The 20,406-nt window shown below is 38.4% G+C and overlaps 1 protein-coding gene across 3 annotated transcripts in view; it reads right to left on the minus strand.

Annotated features, from left to right (window-relative positions):
* Positions 1-20,406, minus strand: part of IGSF11 (immunoglobulin superfamily member 11) — a 141,567-nt gene that overhangs the window by 13,386 nt on the left and 107,775 nt on the right. For all 3 annotated transcript variants that reach the window (XM_032406604.1, XM_032406605.1, XM_032406603.1), the window contains exons 2-4: positions 11,247-11,410; positions 9,639-9,846; positions 6,710-6,865 (exon numbers count right to left, since the gene is read on the minus strand). In XM_032406604.1, coding sequence (XP_032262495.1) covers positions 6,710-6,865; positions 9,639-9,846; positions 11,247-11,410 — 528 coding nt within the window. The remainder of the gene's footprint in view (positions 1-6,709; positions 6,866-9,638; positions 9,847-11,246; positions 11,411-20,406) is intronic.

Consider the following 20,406-nt stretch of genomic DNA (forward strand, 5'->3'; position numbering starts at 1 on the left):
AGGGCTCTAACTCTCTTCAATTCTAGGAAGGCTGAGAGAGGTGAGGAAGTTGCAGAAGAAAAGTTGGAAGTTAGCAGAGGTGGGTTCATGAGGTTTAAGGAAAGAAGCCATCTCTGTAACATGAAAGTGTAAGGGGAAGCAGCAGGTGCTGATGGAGAAGCTGCAGCAAGTTCTCCAGAAGATCTAGCTCAGATCATTCATGACGGTGGCCACACTAAACAACAGATTTTCAATGTAGTCAAAATAGTCTTCTACTGGAAGAAGATGCCAGTTAGGACTTTCATAAATAGAAGTCAATGCCTGGCTTCAAAGCTTCAAAGGACAAGCTGACTCTTTGGTTAGGGGCTAATGAAGTTGAAACCAATGCTCATTCACATTCTGAAAATCCTAGCACCCTTAGGAATTATCCTAAATTTACTCTGCCTGTGCTCTATAAAGGGAACAACAAAGCCTAGATGATACCACATCTGTTTACAACATGGTTTACTGAGTATTTTAAGCCCACTGTTGAGACCTACTGCTCAGAAAAAAAAAAGATTCCTTTCAAAATATCACTGCTTGGGGAGCCTGGGTGGCTCAGTCGTTAAGCGTCTGCCTTCAGCTCAGGTCATGATCCCAGCGTCCTGGGATCGAGCCCCACATCGGGCTCCCTGCTCCACGGGAAGCCTGCTTCTCCCTCTCCCACTCTCCCTACTTGTGTTCCCTCTCTCACTGTGTCTCTCTCTGTCAAAAAAAAAAAAAAATATATATATATATATATATATCACTGCTCACTGACAATGTATCTGGTCATCCAAGAGCTCTGATGGAGATAGACAACACGGTTAATGTTGTTTCTGTGCCTGCTAATACAACATCCATTCTGCCAACCATGGATTAAGGAGCACTTTTGACTTTCAAGTCTTACTATTTAAGAAATACATTTCATAAGGCTGTAGCTGCCATAGGTAGTCATTCTTCTGATGGATCTGAGTCCGGAAAGGACTCACCATTCTAGAAGCCATTAAAAACATTCGTGATTCCTAGGAAGAAGTCAAATAGCTTAACAGAAGTTTAGAAGAAGTTGAGTCCAACCCTCACGGACGACTTTGAGGGGTTCAAGACCCCAGTGGAGGAAGTAAGTACAGAGGTGGTAGAATTAGAAGTGGAGCTGAAGATGTGACTGAACTGGGGCAATCTCATGATAGAATTCTTAAAGGATGAGCAGCTGCTTCCTATGGATCAGCAAAGAAAGTGGTTTCTTGAGATAGAATCTACTCCTGGCAAAGATGCTATGAAGACTGTTGAAACGATGACAAAGGATTCAGAATATGACATAAACTTACATGACATAACAGTGGCAGGGTTTGAGAGAACTGATTCCAATTTTGAAGGAAGTTCTACTGTGGGTAAAATGCTATCAAAAGAGCATCACATGCTACAAAGACAGCATTCATGAAAGGAAGAGTCAATCAATGTGGCTAACTTCATTGTTGTCTTATCGTGAGAAATTGCCACAGCCACACTAACCCTCAACCACATCCTCATCAGTCAGCAGCCATCAAGTCGGAGCCAAGACCTTCCAAAAGCAAAATGATAGTAACTCACTGAAAGCTCAGATGATGGTTGGCATATTTTAGAAATAAAGTACTTTTAAATTAAGGTACATACATTGTTTTTTTAGAGATAATGCTATTGCACACTTGACAGACTACAGTATAATGCAAACATAACTTTTACATGCACTGGGAAACCAAAGAATTCACTTGACCCATTTTACTATGGTATTTGCTTTATTATGGTGGTCTGCAACTACACCCACAATATCTGTGAGGTGTGCCTGTATCTCCATCCTAGCACCTGTAACTGGACATCACAGCTCTTACTATCCTCTGCTTCACTTGCTCCACTCAAAACACACTGGCCTCTTTGCTGTTCATCCAAAACATGAGGCGCACTCTGACCTCAGGACTTTCAGATGGCTGTTCCCTCTGCCTGGAATACTCTCCAGCCCCCATATTCACAAAGCTCATTCTTTCATCATTTTTACATCATTTTTAGAGTATCATCCTCTTGGTGAGATTTACCCTAAGCACTTTATTCAACATTGCAGCAGAACTCATGCCCCAACGAATCCATTTTACCTTCCTCCATGTTTCCCCCCAGAAGGCATCATATGGTAATAAATTGCGATTTATTGATTCGTTACATTCAGTCTCCACCCACTAGAAAGTAAGTTCTTGATATCAAGGAAAGAAGCATTTCTGTTCTGTTTTCCACTGCATCTCCAGCAGCTAGAACAGTGTCTGGAACCTAGGAGGTGTCCAGCATATATTTGTTGAATGAATAAATGAACAACAGAATTAATATCAGTATACAAAAGTATAAAATCGAAAGCTTGATTTAACAAGATTGATCCAAAAAATAAAGATGAAAAAGCATAAATAAACAGAATTAATAATGAAAAAGGGAATATAAGTTTTAAAATATACAAGAAAATAATACTAATGATAATAAAAACATTAGTATTTATTAAATGCTTATTCATGCCAAATGCTGTTCTAAAGGTTTTACACGTGTTTTCATTTAATCTTTATTCCACCCCTGTGAGGGAATTAGTATTATTGTGTTCATTTTACATGTAAGAAAACTAAGGCACAAGGTCACATAACCAGTCATCCCCGGAGCCAGGATTCCAAATCACGTCCTCTGACTCCAGAACCTGTACTCTTAAATACACTCTCCTGACTTCATAGAATATATGAACAACTTGATGCCAATATGTATAAACTCAGACAAAAAAAGATGTTTTCTAGAAAAATGGAGAAGAGGGGTGCCTGGGTGGCTCAACCGGTTAAGCGTCTGCCTTTGGCTGAGGTCATGATCTCAGGGTCCCGGGATCGAGCCCTAGATGGGGCTCCCTGCTCAGTGGGGGGTCTGTTTCTCCCTCTCTCCTTCCCCTCCCCAATCATGCATGCACTCTTTTTCTCTCTCTCAAATAAATAAAATCTTAAAGAAAAAAAAATAGAGAAGATACAGAAAATCTAAGTAAACTTATATCCCTAGAAAAATATCTACCAACAGTAGTCAGTAGTCAAAAAGCTACCAACAAAATATAACAGCAAGGCAAAGATTTTATAGGCAAATTTACAAAATCATCAAATAATCTCCATCTTATTCATACTATATCAGAGTATAGAAAAAGAGGGAAAACTGCCTAACTCATTTTATGAGACCCTTATATAATCTGATACTAAAATTGAACCAGGGCAATGGAAGACAGAAAAAAAAAACAACCATAAGCCATTCTCACTTATGATCACAAACGCAAAAATTCTATTAAAATGTTAGCATACCGAATGGAGCAGTTTATTAAAAAATAATCACAATCATATAGACTTTATTCCAGAAATGCAAGGATATTTAACATTAGAAAATATATTAATGTCATTCACTCATTGGCATTTTGGGCCAGATAACTCTTTATTTTTTCTCAGATTTTATTTATTTGAGAGAAAGAGAACGAGTTGTGGGGGAGGGAAGAGCAGAGGGAGAGGGAAAGCAGACTGCGCTGAGCATGGACCAGAAATAGGGCTCAATCTCACAACCCATGAGATCATGATCTGAACTGAAATCAAGAGTTGGATGCTCAACTAACTGAGCCACCCAGGTGCCCCATGGGCCAGATAATTCTTTATTGTGGTGGCATCCCTAGCCCCTACCCACTAGCCGCTGGTAGCAACCCCTCTTGTATCAGTTGTGATAACCAAAAATGTCTCCACCCGGTTGCGAGCCACTGAGGCAGGCGTTGGTGAACTGTGACACGGGCCCAGACACTTTTTTTTATTTATTTATTTGACAGAGAGAGACACAGCGAGAGAGGGAACACAAGCAGGGGGAGTGGGAGAGGGAGAAGCAGGCTTCCCGCGGAGCAGGGAGCCCGATGCGGGACTCGATCCCAGGACCCTGGGGTCATGACCTGAGCCGAAGGCAGACGCTTAACGGACTGAGCCACCCAGGCGCCCCACAGGCCCAGACACTTAATGAAACCTGGGCCAGTTGTGCAGACCTTAGAAGCACGGGCCAAACAGTACTTCATATTTCCTAAGAACAAAGACATTCTTTACATAATCACAGTACAAGTTCCAAAGTGAAGAAATTTAACATCAATACAGTAGTATTATCCAATCTACAGTGTACACTCAGATTCCATCAGCTGTACCAGTAATGTCCTTTATGGCTCTCTCTTCCCCTGTCCAGATTCTAATCCAGGATTCTGCATTGTATTTTCTTAACTCCTTAGTCTCTTTCAATCTGGAACAGTTTTGTCTTCAGCTCTGTTTGATGCTTCCTCATGACTGGATTCAGATTATGTGTTTGTGACATAGAATACCACAGAAATGATGCTGTGTCCTTCTCAAGGCATACATATATTAGTAGGCACAGGATATCAGTTTCTAACAGTATTGGTAATGTTCACTTTGATCACTCAGTTAAAGTGGTATCAACCAGGTCTCTCCATTATAAAGTTATCTTGTAATTAATAAGGAATCTATAGGGGCACACTTTGGAACTATGTAAATATCTAGTTCCTCATCAAACTTTTGCCCACTATTTTGACACCAATGGTGATTTTCAATCTCCACTGTTCCTTCTACAAACATTAGTTGTCATTCTAACTCTAAGAAAACACATTTCCTTCTCTCCCATTTATTTATGCATATCAGCAAGGATTCGGGGATTTTCATTTTATTCAATAGATTATATATTTATTTTAATTTTCAGATTGTCCCAGATTTGGCCAGAAGGAGCTCCTTCAAGCTAGCCCCTACACATAAGGACAATTCTAATCCCCAAATATTATGCCCCTGTCACTAATTTGACTTCTAGAGTGCCCTTCCCTGATGTCAAATATTCTTTTCTCAGAGAATACATGTTGAGTTTATATTAAACACCTGCAAACATATTAGTAAAGTGTTTTTAAAATCTGTTATTTTGGTATTATATACTATTTTGAGATCTCTTTATTAGTATCAGTCCCAAGAGGTAAATTTAAATAAAAAATCTGATTCACTTAATGTGCATTATTATGATAAAGAAAGTTATTCAAAGTAATTCTGATAACTAATCCAGAGTTTGAATTACAAAAGCCAAACATTTTCTTCTTTAGCATTCAAGTTCACTTTCCTACCTAAAGTACTGAAAAATATTTAAGTTGCAAAGAAGATACCAAAAAACTTGACTGATACATTTATTCAGAGACAAAGAGATGTGATAGGCTCTTTCTACAGTGTATTTCTCAACTTACATACAAACAACCACTCTTAGCATTCATTTGTAATTCCAAACTCAGCCCAATATTTCACAGAAATGTTTTTAATATAAATCATAGAATCTTAGTGCTGATACAAAGAACCTTGTAAATGATTATTTAATCCCCTTATTTTAAAAAAAGGCTACACAGGCCCAGAGAGGTAAACTGTCACTGAAATAGATACTGGAAAAATCTGGAATTTAAATATGGTTTTCAGGATTTTAACACAAGAGCTAGATTAAACATGCCACTTACATGTAAATAGTGAGATTAACAAGTTAGTTCACAAAAAAACCTATTTACCCCACAGTGTGGCTGAAACATTTAGCAATTTAGCAATCCATGGGGAACAATGGTATTGCAGTAATCATTACCAGAGTAAGCCAAAAGTTATTATGCCCCTGTCACTGAGAAGTTTTTTTAAATAATTAATTTTGGGCTGAGTAAATTAAAAAATGATGGAAAGGTCCATTAATATTTCTGTTGGGATTCTTACAGAAAATTTACAGGCTCTTACAGGGCTGGTGGCCCTGGTTCTTTCACATGCTACCTTTACCACACAAGTTAGGACTTTGCGTTTCGATGACAGCCATCGACCATCAATACGATTCAAGCTTATCAGCCATAATTCAGGTTGTTTGGGACCCCCCTTATTAACTGCCAACTCTTTAACTTAAGATTTATACACCTGCCCTGAGAATGCTACAAGAAACCTACCCTGTATCACAGATGATGCAACACTCAAGGCCACTATATTTTATTTTCTTGGAATAGAAGATTTTATATATAATTCTATAATTTTCCCTCATTCTATCAGTTTTCCTCAAATTTTCTAGAGTATTTCCTTTATTAACCAATTTAAATCGCTGGATTTACATGTAGAAAATCACTGATGACACTCATGTCTCCTCCTTCTTTACCTGTTTGGTGTGATCAACTCCTGGTTCTCCCATGATCTGAGGTCTTTTCCTGTTCTCTTTCCCATCTTCTTCCTCTAACTAGACTTGAGGCTGAAAACAGGATGACTGACCCCCCATGATCATGCTGATGTTTCTCATACTAAAAGAGGCAACTGTGCCTCAAGAAGAAAGTGGCTTCTCAGTTATAAACTTCAAGGATTATTTTACTTAACAATACAAAGAAGGTACCATTTAGCTATTTTAAATCTTCACTGTAATAGAATGGAATGTCCATACATAGTTACCACTGGATGAGATACATAAAGGCAGCACATGAGAGAGAAAATGTTTTATTCTCTTTAAAGTTGAAAACACAAAATGATTTAGATAGCTTTTTCAGCAGTTACAAACACAGTGTGTTATTTTCAAAATCTATTAAATTTAATTACTTCATGAGTCTTAGAATTTTAATTTGGCATGGTAACTGATCAAATGAGTAAAGCAACACCATACATACCCTGAGTGGCTGTTGGAGGTAGCTTGAGGGTATTGTCTAACTTCTCCCAAAGGTAAGTTGGCCGAGGGATGCCTTCCTCTGAGCTGCAGAGCAGGATGACATCGCTGCCGATATCCTGGGATCCTTGGATTTGGCAGTGTGGGGCAGAAGGGGGAACTATAATAGGAAGAGTAAGGAATAAAGATGCATTTACTGTAAGCCAACTGATGACGGAGAGAACATCAACATTCAGGGCGCTGGAACCTCAGAGAACAATGTTTGTAGGACACATACCAGAAGACTACCTCATGAGGGAAGCCCGTGGCTTGTCAGGTACTATTCACGGGGCTTGGGCACAGGTGCAGGACCCCCAACTTCGGCTCACAGGGGGCAAACATGTAAAAGGGGCTAGACCCTTTCATTCTATTTTCAAGGAATCTTATGGTCTTGGTTTCACTCTCCTTCCTCTAAAGAAGAATGTTTAAGGTCTTTATGCCCACAGATGGCCTTCAGAGACATTAGTGAGCACACACATGTATGCAGCAGCATGATTCACAGAGGCCAAAGGATGGAAACAGCCCAAGTGTCCATGGATGGATGAACAGATAAATAAAATGTGGTACATACATACTATGAAATATTATTCAGCCTTGAATAGGAAGGGAATTCTGACACATACTACAGCGTGGATGAACCTTGAGAATATTATGCTAAGTGAAATAAGGCGGTCATAAAAAGAGAATTATTCTACTTCTGTGAGGCACCTAGAGTAGTCAAATCCACAGAAACAGAAAATAAAAAAGTGGTTACCTACGGCTGGTAGGAGAAGGAAACATTGTTTAATGAGCACAGAGTTTTAGTTTTGCAAGATGAAAAGAGTGCTGGAGAATGGCTGCACGGCAATGTGAATGCACCTAACACCACAGAACCATATGCTTAAAAACTGGCCAAGATGGCAAGTTTCATGTTGTGTGTATTTTACCACAATTAAAAAATATTTTTAATTCCTGAAAGAAGCCACTTTTAGAAAAGATATTTCAAGGAAGAGCAACCACTGACCAAGGCAGCTACTCTCTGAACAAGGTCCTTTGTTACTTTACAAACAAAAACCAGACAGGCCTAATTTACACTATTCTGCTTTGTAGTGGGGGAAGTTAGAGTGAGGTTCATGTATGTCTACTGCTTGGTCGTAACTCAGTGGACATGTTAAGGCAGATAAGGACACAAAGGACACGAAATAAAAAATTACCCAAAAAGGGCAGTAAAGGAAGAAGGTGGTGCTCTGCAGTAAGAATGCAAGCAAATAAAAATATAAACTAAGCCCACAGCTTGGAGTCTCATGCTGGGGTACATAAAAAGTAAAGTTTAAATCCAAGTGATGATGTACTTGCTAATGACTTTTCAACAAATGTGTTCAACCTTTCAAAAATGAATGTATGAATGCATAAAAGATAAGTGCAGTAGACAGAGGAACCAGGAAAGAAAGCGGGTGGGGGCAGAGAGAACAATGAAAGGGTGTAAGGTAGGAAAAGTAAAAAATCTCAGAGAATCATAATTGCTGTGATGGGGTAAACCAATCTCCTCAATTACTGCCTTCATCATTGCCATCATGATGCTGTCAAGGAAACCCAAAATAATTCTTTGAAGGTAGCAGTAACTATAAGATAAATTAAGGCACTTTTTTTCTTCCTTTAAAAATTGAAAAAATAAACTTAGATACTGTGGGAAGATAGTACCTAACTTAGAGGTATAAACGTCAGAAAAACATTGAAATTCCATCAGTACTCTGTATTCAGTACTCAAGTATTTTTAAATCTCCATATTTAATAAAAATCTCTGTGTAATTAAACATTCTATATAATATAAATATACAATATATAAAATATAATGTAACATACATGATATAAAAATAATATAATTAAAAATTCTACGATTTTAACCATATTACAGTATTTCTAGGATAGAAATCCCCAACCTGGTCCTTAGTTTTCTTATTTTGTTTGAAGATTAGGAAAACAAGGCACCAAGGCTATATAGCATATTGTCACCCAAAGAGGGAAAATGGCAAAAAGCCCCAGTACTGATATTCTCAAATAACTCAACAATGGGAGGGAAACGGAAGGGCAAAATTTGCCAAGGAATAAGGGAGTAGATTCTGAGACATGAATAGGTTGGAGGACAATCAACAGCATCAGCCTTCTCTACCACAAGTATGCATTTAGGAGGCAGTGTTTTATTTCAGAGGCAGAAGTGAGAAATAAAACATGTTTAGAATGGACTTAATTTAGTATGAGATAGTCTAACTATACCGTATAATGGGAGAAGTACCTGGTTGAGACAAGAGATCTACATTTTAATCTTAGCTTTATTGTTCATTGTCTATGCCACCTTGAAAAAGACCCTAAATCTGTATGGTCTCAGTACTAAGACCAAATTGATCAAATAACTTATCATTCTTAAACTTTTCAGAGTAAAAGGAGGTCTTACTGAAATTATACCAGGACATTAGGTGTAAGCCGAGAACTGTGGGGAGCCTACTCAGTGTTACGTAGACAATGAAATAATCATTTTCTTCTCACATGTGCTGAAACTTCTACTTCATACTCGGAATAAATGATTCTTGATTTAACTTGCTCTCAATGATAAGTCCTATCTCATAAACGCTGGAGAAAAGCGAGAGGCCGCTTGTGATAGTATTTTACACCCTTTCTCCACTTTCAGAACAAATCATTTAAGAAGCTTTAGAGAGCCACCAGAAGTGGAGAAACGGATGTGAAGATTATGTGTAAAAAGCAGAGAGAAGCAGAGTCCAAAGAGGGCAGACAGGAGAGGAGACTGGAAAAGGACATGATCAGAGCAAGTGTGTAGAAGATGGGCAGAAATAAATATGCTCAAGAGAAAAGTCGTATCATGAACAAAGCCAAGATGCCTGGAACATCCTGTCACTCACCTAAAACTGTGAGACCAGTGACCCCAATGTTTCTGCCCCCTCTGTCTGGAAGGTTATTGACCAAACACTGGTAGGTGCCTGTATCTGACAGTTGAGTGTTATTAATGAAGACAGAGACGTTGGTGGCTGGCATGGTGCCTGTAAATCCTACCCTACCATGGAACCGGGGGGCACCATCAAACATCTGTCCACCCTGATACAGAATGACCTGAAAAAGAAAGCAAAATAAATAAATAAGCCACTACACCCCCTTCTAGACACATAGCACATAACAATAACTAACTGGTAGATAGTAGACTGCACCAAACATTGGAATACTGTATTTCTCATCTTATAGTTGTCACCCGCTTTTTACTATAGCACCAGTGCATAGGTATATTCTGGGATTCTAAATTCTCATATCCCAAGTTGGAATAACACTGTTCCCTTGTCTAAGTCATCACAATACAGAAAATGTCTTGAATGCAATCTTACTATCAGCCCGTAAGTATTTTTATTCAAATAATTCCAAAATAAAAAGTTTAAAAAATCAGCACTGCCATTCTCAGGCTTACTAGGGTGACAAAATGATAGATCATAGTCATAGCCTGAATATAAATGAATGTCATAAAAGGGAAGAAGAGTTGTAGGTCTATGACTCTTCTTTCGTCAATTTCTATTATCAAAGTTAACTATTCATGAGACAGGACTCAGGATGGTGTTACAAAAAGCCTTGTGGGCTGAGAATGAAAACTTGGTTCTATTTCAGCTCTATCTGTAAATGTTTGAGTAACTACAGTCAAGTCTTTCCTTGCCTCCTGAAATGATAAGGTTGAATAAAATGATCTCAAAGGCTCAGTCTAATTATAATAAATTCCATGGTTTGAAGAAACAAAAAAAGCTCCTATTAAATATACATATTTGAATTCATATCAGAAAATTTAGCTTATCAGATATTTTTAGGCAGTAATAAGCTTACAGAAGCAGTAAAGCTTCGTAACAGTAATAAATTATCTTTGGGAATAAAGGTATAATCATGATTACTATTCATTAATTTTCTGAGCATCATTTTCTGCAATGGTTAATACAAATTATGGGCCTTTTACCCGTAATTGGGTAGTAGCTTCTGTTTTCATGTACCCTAATTTATCTGAGACTCTTTGAGGCTGGCTAGTATGCCTGGCTGTGTTTATTTTAAAACACTTGTGAAATTAGCCAAATAAATCAAGTACTACTATCTAATTTTACTTCCTTAACATTATCACTGTCTCTAAAACATACTCTCATCCACCTGTGTCAGTGTCAGTCCCTTCCTGTCAAAGTATACTTTGCTTTTTCTGTCTTGGTATTTCCTATCAGCAATGCCTTTTGATAAAATTCCAGGTTCCTACATAAAATTCTCAGAAGGAGTCCCTTGACATCTGTTAAAAAAAAAAAGAAGTCTCTTAAAAAGAGGATAATCTCTTCTGATAGTTGACTAATAACACAGGAGTAAGATTTAAAACAGCACAGGCTCACTGAAAGTGCTACCTTATTCTAGAAATCAAATATGTACTCAGGATGGTTTTCTACCCACCTCTTCTGAAAAGATCAATGTTTGAGAGGTAGCATGGAATGAAACAGAAGTACCTGCTCAGGTTGGTTAGCATTGGAGAGAGGAATGACCATCCAAATGACATTGAGGTTAATGAGGGCAGCGCTGGTAGTGAAGGTACAGGGCAGGACTGCCGTCTGGCCCCGGGCCACCTGGATACTCCCAGGGCTCTCGGAGACTTCCAGGGAAGCTGCGACACCTGCAGAGGAGAGAAGAAAGGTTATGTGCTCACCCTTTCCCAACAGACCAAACCTCTTGAGAAAAGGTTTGTGTGTTACGTTATTAGGAATGTAAGCAGACTAACATGACAGTCTTACTGAACAACTACTGACCAATCACTGACTCAAAATAATAAAAATTGTTCATCCCTTTATCTCTTAGAAACCACAAATGAAAAATTTTAGCAGCTACTTACTTTATTTTGTAAGAAAGTAGTAGCTGGTATTTGGCCAGATTCAAATACAACATGGAAGAAGATGACTGATAGGGTTTGACCAAAATTGCAATGGTGAGGAGGGATGAGAAATTGATTTTTTTAAGAGCATTACAATAGCACACTTAAAATTAAATGTTTACATATAAATCTAACAAAATATGTGTAAGATCTATATACTAAAAATTATAAAATGCTAATGAAAGGAACCAAATAAGACCAAAAATGGACAGATATGCAGTGTTCATGGATTGGTAAATTCCATTCTCTCTAAAATGATCTATAGGGGCGCCTGGGTGGCTCAGTCGTTAAGCGTCTGCCTGCGGCTCAGGTCATGGTCCCAGGGTCCTGGGATCGAGCCCTGCATCGGGCTCCCTGCTCCGCGGGAAGCCTGCTTCTCCCTCTCCCACTCCCCCTGCTTGTGTTCCCTCTCTCGCTGTCTCTCTCTCTGTCAAATAAATAAATAAAATCTTAAAAAAAAAAAAGATCTATAAAGTCAGAGCAATCCCAATCAAAATCCCAGCAGTCTTTTTGTAGCTATTTACTAACTAATTCTAAAACACATGAAAAGGCAAAGAACTAGAATAGCCAAAATAATATTGAAAAATAAGAACAAATTTGGAGAATTCACACTATCTGATTTCAAAACTTGCTACAGAGCTATAGTCAAGACAGTGTGGAACTAGCATAAAGATAGACCACCAGATAAATGGCACAGGATTGAGAATTCTGAAACAAACCCTTATATTTTTAGTAAAATGCTTTTCAACAAAGGTACAAGACAATTAAATGGGGGAAAATAGTCTTTTCAATAAATGGTGTTGGAACAAGTCAATACTAATATGCAACAAAATAACTCAGACCCTTACCTCAAGCATACACAAAAATCAACTCAAAATGCATCACAGACCTCAACATAACAGCTAAAGCTATAAAACTTCTAGAAATAAACATAGGAGAAAATCTTTGTGACTCTGGTTTAGTCAAAGAAGTCTCAGATAAGTCACCAGGACCATATAGCATAAAAAGAAAACAAATAAAAAGTTGGATTTCATTACAATTTTAAAAACTTCTGTGCTTCAAAAGATTTAATTAAGAAAATAAAAAGCCAAGGTACAGGCTGGAAAAAAGTATCTGTAATTCACACATCTGATAAAGGACTCAAATATAGAATATATAGAGAACTATTACAACTCAATAATGAAAAGACAACCCAACATCAAAATGGATAAAATACTGGAATAAACATTTTGAAAAAGTAATAAGCACATGGAAAGATGCTTAACATTATTACTCATTAGGAAACTGCGTATTAAAACCACAATAAGATACCATTACATGGCACTGGAATGGCTGTCATCAAGACAAAACCAAGTTTTTATAAGGATGTAGAGAAACTAGAATCCTCATTCATCGCTGGTGAGAATGTAACATAACAACCCAGCAATTTCACCCCTAGGAATCTACCCAAGTACAGTGAGAATATACATCACACAAAGACCACGAATGTTCATGGTAGCATTTCTGATATCACACCCCCATACAGAAATAATACAGATATCCATCAACTGGTTAGTGGACAAAAACAAAATGTGGTATACCCATACAGTGAAACATCACTCAGAAATAAAAAACCACAAGCTACTGGTACAACATGGGTGAGCTTCTCAAAACCATTTTGCTAAATGTAAGAAGCCAAGCACGAAAGACTATATACTGTATGATTCTATTTACGTGAAATGCCCAGAAAAGGCACATCTAAAAAGACAAGAAGCAAATCAGTGGTTGCATGGGGCTGGAGAGGAGGGACGAGGGATTGCTGCAAATACGTTCCATGGAACTTTCTAGGATGATGGAAAACTTCCAAAACTGGATTGTTAGATGGTTGTACAACTCTATAAATTTCCAAAAAATAACTGAATTTTAAATGTGTGAATTTTGTGGAATGTAAATTATACCTCAATAACACTGTTAAAATTCAAAAAAGAAAATAGTTATCTGCCAGAGCCAAATCCTGGGAAGTGAAAATCAACTGTTATCTCTTCTAAAAAGAATGCCTGTCCCCCTGGGACTACAGAACAGTATGGGACTAACAGGAGATTAAAATAGGCCAGGGAGATCCAACAGAGAAGCTATTCTAATCATGAAAAATACATTATGCCCATGGCGGTATCTCAAACTGTTTTACTTTGAAGTGATATTATCTTTTTTTTTTTTTTTTTAAAGATTTTATTTATTTATTTGAGAGAGAGAGAATGAGAGAGAGCACATGAGGGGGGGAGGGTCAGAGGGAGAAGCAGACTCCCTGCCGAGCAGGGAGCCCGATGCGGGACTCGATCCAGGGACTCCAGGATCATGACCTGAGCCGAAGGCAGTCGCTTAACCAACTGAGCCACCCAGGCGCCCGTGAAGTGATATTATCTTAATTCTCCAAAAAAAGTAACACAATAGCACACCAGTATGATTACAATTAGTTTAAAGAAATAAATCTACATAACACCTTCCTTCTGTAGAACCTCATGTTCTTCACATATAGTCTGGTGATTTCTCAGGAGTTAAATTTACAGGATAAAATGTTTCATAAAATATGCCATCTGTGATAGGATACAAAGCAGTTGATAACATCAGGAAAAGTCTCTAGGGAAAATAATATTAGGGAAAGTCTCTAAGTTTCAAAAAGGAAAACTGAAAGAACCTCAAGTATTAGGAGGCAGACAGGGGAGGTTTATCATGGAACAGGCAATGAACCCGGGAATAAGCGATCTTAAAGGGTAGAAGAGGGTTAGGGGAGTGAGTCTGTTACAATGATTATAACAAATGCCACTGGAGATGGTTTTAAGAATAAGTGTAGAAGCCAAACTGGCAACCTTCTCCAAATAATACTCCAAGAAGTGAAGGGAATATGTCCCCTTTAAATCAGACAGGATACTGTGTACCCTCCACCCCCAATTCACTTATTTCAAGCTGAACTCATGCAACCTTTCATACAAACTTAAAAAAAAAAAAGGCCAATGTAAACGGAGAACAAAAAAGAAAGATGTTGATGGGAAAACTACCAAAATGTAACAGGAATAAGTAAAGGAAGAGTAAACTCCTAGGCCAGGTGGGAGCTGAGGGGGAGGGAGATGGTCTGGCAGCGGAGAGCAGGCCCTGGGGTGGAAGAAGCTATCAAAGTTTGACTTCATCTCCTTCACGTTTCACAGAAGATGAACTCAGAAATCTCAAGTACTGAGATGGCTATTAGAAGAAATATTCGAGACGAGGGGGAGAGATCTAGTTTGAAATCTGGCACTTTCATCGGCTTAGCTGTGCGGCCCCAAGTACATCACTTCATCTCTGATGCAGGGGCTTCATCTGTACCATAGGGCTAACTGTTCCATCACATCAGCAAGAGGATACGATAAGGGCAGTATCAGATGCCAACAGCTGATGACAACCAGCACTGCAAGTACTGCTACCAGCATGCGCTACATGCAATGCTGCCCGTACGCCTAGCCCCACAGTCAGCACTCTTTATAAACCTATGAGTATGCACATACGTGCACACACTCATTTCATCCACACCCCAATTCCTTTCCTTAGTAACCTCCTACTCATCCTTCTAATCAGCTCAAGTGTTACTTTTCACAAAAGAGCCTTTCCTGACCCCTCAGCCTAGGTCAGGGTCTCATAAGGCAATGTTCCTTCCATCTGAGCACTATCCAAACTTATAATCACACTTTCCTTAGTTTTCATCTTCGTTTCATTTCATTATTTAACATATCTTCACCAGTATACTGTAAATACATTGAGAACTCCTTTATTTTTTTTTTATAATTATGTTGTTAGCCAACATACAGAACATCACTAGTTTCAGATGTAGTGTTCAATGAATCATTAGTTGCATGTAACACCCAGTGCTCATCACCACATGTGCCCTCCTTAGTACCCATCACCCGGTTACTCCATCCCCCACCCCCTCCCTTCTGTAACTCTCAGTTTGTATCCTGGAGTCTAGAGTCTCTCATGGTTTGTCTCCCTCTCTGATTTCTTCCCATTCAGTTTTCCCTACCTTCCCTGTGGTCCTCCACACTATTCCTTATGTCCCACATATGAGTGAAACCAGATGATAATTGTCTTTCTCTGCTTGACTTATTTCACTTACAATAATCCCCTCTAGTTCCATCTATGTGCATGCAAATGGTATTCATCCTTTCTGATGGCTGGGTAATATTCCATTGTATATATGAACCATATCTTTATCCATTCATCTGTTGAAGGACTTCTCGGCTCCTTCCACAGTTTGGCTATTGTGGACATTGCTGCTATGAACGTTGGGGTGCATGTGCCCCTTCTTTTCATTACATCTGTATCTTTGGGGTAAATACCTAGTAGTGCAATTGCTGGGTTGTAGGGTAGCTCTATTTTTAACATCTTGAGGAACCTCCGTACTGTTTTCCAGAGTAGCTGTACCAGCTTACATTCCCACCAACAGTGTAAGAGGGTTCCCCTTTCTCCACATCCTCACCAACATTTGTTGTTTCCTGCCTGGTTAATTTTTGTCATTCTAACTGGTGTAAGGTGCTAACTCATTGTGGTTTTGATTTGTATTTCCCTGATGGCTAGTGATGTTGAACATTTTTTCATGTGTCTGTTGGCCATTTGTATGTCTTCTTTGGAGAAATGTCTGTTCATGTCTTCTGCCCATTTCTTGACTGGATTATTTGTTTTTTGGGTGTTGAGTTTGATAAGTCCTTTATAGATCTTGGATACCAGCCCTTTATCTGTAATGTCATTTGCAAATATCTTCTCCCATTCTGTGGGTTGCCTCTTTGTTTTGTTGACTGTTTCCTTTGCTGTACAAAAGCTTTTTATCTTCACAAATTCCCAAAAGTTCATTTTTGCTATTGTTAACCTTGCCTTTAGAGACGTGTCTTGAAAGAAGTTGATGTGGCTGAGGTCAAAGAGGTTACTGCCTATGATCTCCTCTAGGATTTTGATGGATTCCTGCCTCACGTTGAGGTCTTTTACACATTTTGAGTTTATCTTTGTGTATAGTGTAAGAGAATAGTCCAGTTTCATTCTTCTGCATGTGGCTGTCCAATTTTCCCAACACCATTTGTTGAAGAGACTGTCTTTTTTCCATTGGATATTCTTTCCTGCTTTGTCAAAAATCAGTTGACCATACAGTTGAGGGTCCATTTCTGGAGTCTCTATTCTGTTCCATTGATCTATGTGTCTGTTTTTGTGCCAATACCATGCTATTTTGATGATCACAGCTTTGTAATCTAGCTTGAAGTCAGGCATTGTGATGCCCCCAGCTTTGGTTTTCTTTTTCAACATTCCCCTGGTGATTCAGGTTCTTTTCTGGTTCCATACAAATTTTAGGATTGTTTGTTTCAGCTCTGTGAAAAATGTCAATGGTATTTTGATAAGAATTTCACTGAGAGTGTAGATTGCTCTGTGCAGCATAGACATTTTCACAATGTTTATTCTTCCAATCCATGAGCATGGAATGTTTTTTCATCTTTTTGTGTCTTCCTCAATTTTTTTCACAAGTGTTCTGTAGTTTCTAGAGTATAGATCCTTTACCTCTTTGGTTAGGTTTATTCCGAGGTATCTTATGGTTTTTGGTACTATTGTAAATGGACTTGATTCCTTAATTTCTATTTCTTCAGTTACATTTTTAATGTATAGAAATGCAACTGATTTCTGTGCATTGATTTTGTGTCCTGCCACATTGCTGAATTGCTGTATGAGTTCTAGTAATTTGGGGGCAGAGTCTTTTGGTTTTTCCACATAAAGTATCATGTCATCTGTGAAGAGAGAGAGTTTGACTTCTTCTTTGCCAATCTGAATGCCTTTTATTTCTTTTTATAGTATGATTGCTGAAGCTAGGACTTCTAGTACTATGTTGAACAATAATGGTGAGAGTGGGCATCCCTGACGTGTTCCTGACCTTAAGGGAAAAGCTCTCAGTTTTTCCCCATTGAGAATGATATTTGCTGTGGGTTTTTCACAGATGGCTTTTATGATATTGAGGTATGTTCCCTCTATCCCTATACTTTGAAGAATTTTAATCTTCTATAAAGGACTTATCAAACTCAACACCCAAAAAAGGAAAGGATGCTGTATTTTGTCAAATGCTTTTTCTGCATCAATTAAGAGGATCATATAGTTCTTGTCTTTTCTTTTATTAATGTGCTCTATCACGTTGATTGATTTCCAAATATTGAACCACCCTTGCATCCCAGGAAAAAATCCCACCTGGTTATGGTGAATAATCCTTTTAATGTACTGTTGGATCCTATTGGCTAAGATCTTGTTGAGTATTTTGGCATCCGTGTTCATCAGGGATATTGGTCTGTAATTCTCCTTTTTGATGGGGTCTTTGTCTGGTTTGGGGATCAAGGTAATGCTGGCCTCATAGAACGAGTTTGGAAGTTTTCCTTCCATTTCTATTTTTTGAAACAGCTTCGGTAGAATAGGTATTATTTCTTCTTTAAATGTTTGGTAGAATTCCCCTGGAAAACCATCTGGCCCTGGACTCTTGTTTTTTGGGAGGTTTTTGATTACTGCTTCAATTTCCTTACTGGTTATTGGTCTGTTCAGGTTGTCTATTTCTTCCTATTTCAGTCTTGGTAGTTCACAAGTTTCCAAGAATGTGTCCATTTCTTCCAAGTTGCTTAATGTGTTGGCATACAGTTGCTAGTAATAATTTTTAATAATTGTTTCTATTTCCTTGGTGTTAGTCGTAATCTCTCCCCTTTCATTTATGATTTTATTGATTTGGGTCCTTTCCCTTTTCTTTTGGATAAGTCTGGTGAGAGGTTTATTGATCTTAATTCTTTCAAAGAACCAGCTTCTAGTTTCGTTGATCTATTCTGTTTTTCTGGTTTTTATTTCATTGATTTCTGCTCTAAACTTTATTATTTCTCTTCTCCTACTTGGGTTAGGCTTTATTTGCTGTTCTTTCTCCAGGGCCTTTAGGTGTAAGGTTAGCTTGTACATTTGTGATTTTTCTAAGTTTTTGAGAAAGGCTTGGATGACTGTTTTTCCCTCTTAGGACCGCCTTTGCAGTATCCCTTAGGTTTTGGACCAATGTATTTTCATTCTCATTAGTTTCAATGAATTGTTTAAGTTCTTCTTTAATTTCCTCATTGACCCAATCACTCCTTAGCAGGATGCTCTTTAACTTCCAAGTGTTTGAGTTCCTTCCAAATTTCTTCTTGTGGTTGAGTTCCAGTTTCAAAGCATTGTGTTCTGAAAATATGCAGGGAATAATCTCAATCTTTTGGTATCAGTTGAGACCTGATTTGTGACCCAGTATGTGGTCTATTCTGGAGAACGGTCCATGTGTACTCAAGAAGAATGAGTATTTTGTTGTTTAGGGTGGAATGTTCTGTATATATCTAGGAATTCCATCTGGTCCAATGTGTGCTTCAGAGCTCTTGTTTCTTTGCTGATCTTCTCCTTAGATGATCTGTTCATTGCTGTGAGTGGAGTGTTGAGGTCTCCTACTATTAATGTATTATTATTGATATATTTCTTTATTTTGGTTATTAATTGGTTTATATAATTGGCTGCTCCCATGTTGGAGGCATAGATATTTACAATGGTTAGATCTTCTTGTTAGATAGACCCTTTAAGTATGATATAGTGTCCCTCTACATCTCTTACTACAGTCTTTGGTTTAAAATCTAATTTGTCTGACATGAGGATTGCTACCCCAGCTTTCTTTTGAGGTCCATTAGCATGGTAAATGGTTCTCCATCCCCTCATTTTCAATCTGGAGGTGTCTTTAGGTTCAAAATTAGTCCCTTCTAGACAGCATATGGAGGGTCCTGCTTTTTTATCCAATCTGAAACCCTGTGTCCTTTCATGGGAACATTCAGCCCATTTACATTCAGGGTAACTACTGAAAGATATGAATTTAGTGGCATTGTATTGCCTGTAAAGCCCCTGTTTCTATAGATTTTCTGTTTCTTTCTGGTCCGTGTGATTCTGGGGGCCTCTCTTCACTTACTAAATCCCCCTTAATATTTCTTGCAGGGCTGGTTTGGTGGTCACACATTCTTTCAGTTTCTGCCTGTCCTGAAAGCTCTTTATCTCTCCATCCATTCTGAATGACAGCCTTGCTGGAGAGAGTATTCTTGGCTGCATGTTCTCTTCATTTAGTACCCTGAATATGTCTTGCCAGCCCTTTCTGGCTTGCCAGGTTTCTGTGGACAGGTCTATTCTGATGTTCCTCCCTCTATATGTAAGCAACCTCCTCTCCTGGCTATTCTCAGGATAGTTTCTTTGGCTGTAAAATTTGCAAGCTTCACTATTATATGTCGGGGTATTGATCTATTTTATTGATTTTGGGAGGGGTCCTCTCTGCTTCTTGGACTCGAATGCTTGTTTCCTTCCCCAGATTAGGAAAGTTCTCAGCTATGAATTGCTAGAATATACCTTCTAGCCCTCTCTCTCTCTCTCCACCCCCTTGGGGATCCCAATAATTCTGACACTGGAACGTTTCATGGCATCATTAATCTCTCCAATCCTTTTCTCATGTGCTACTAGCAGCCTATCTCTGTTTTCCTCAACTCCCTTCCTTTCCATCAGCTTATCTTCTAGAACACTAATTCTTTCTTCTGCCTCATTTACGTTAGATGTTAGAGTATTCAGTTTAGACTGCATCTCATTCATAGCATTTTTTTTTTTAAGATTTTATTTATTTATTTGAGAGAGAGAATGAGAGAGAGAGAGAGAGAGAGAGAGCACATGAGAGGGGGGAGGGT

The sequence above is a fragment of the Phoca vitulina genome, unplaced genomic scaffold (assembly GCF_004348235.1).
Source record: "Phoca vitulina isolate PV1807 unplaced genomic scaffold, GSC_HSeal_1.0 scaffold8, whole genome shotgun sequence".
Taxonomy (NCBI): domain Eukaryota; kingdom Metazoa; phylum Chordata; class Mammalia; order Carnivora; family Phocidae; genus Phoca; species Phoca vitulina.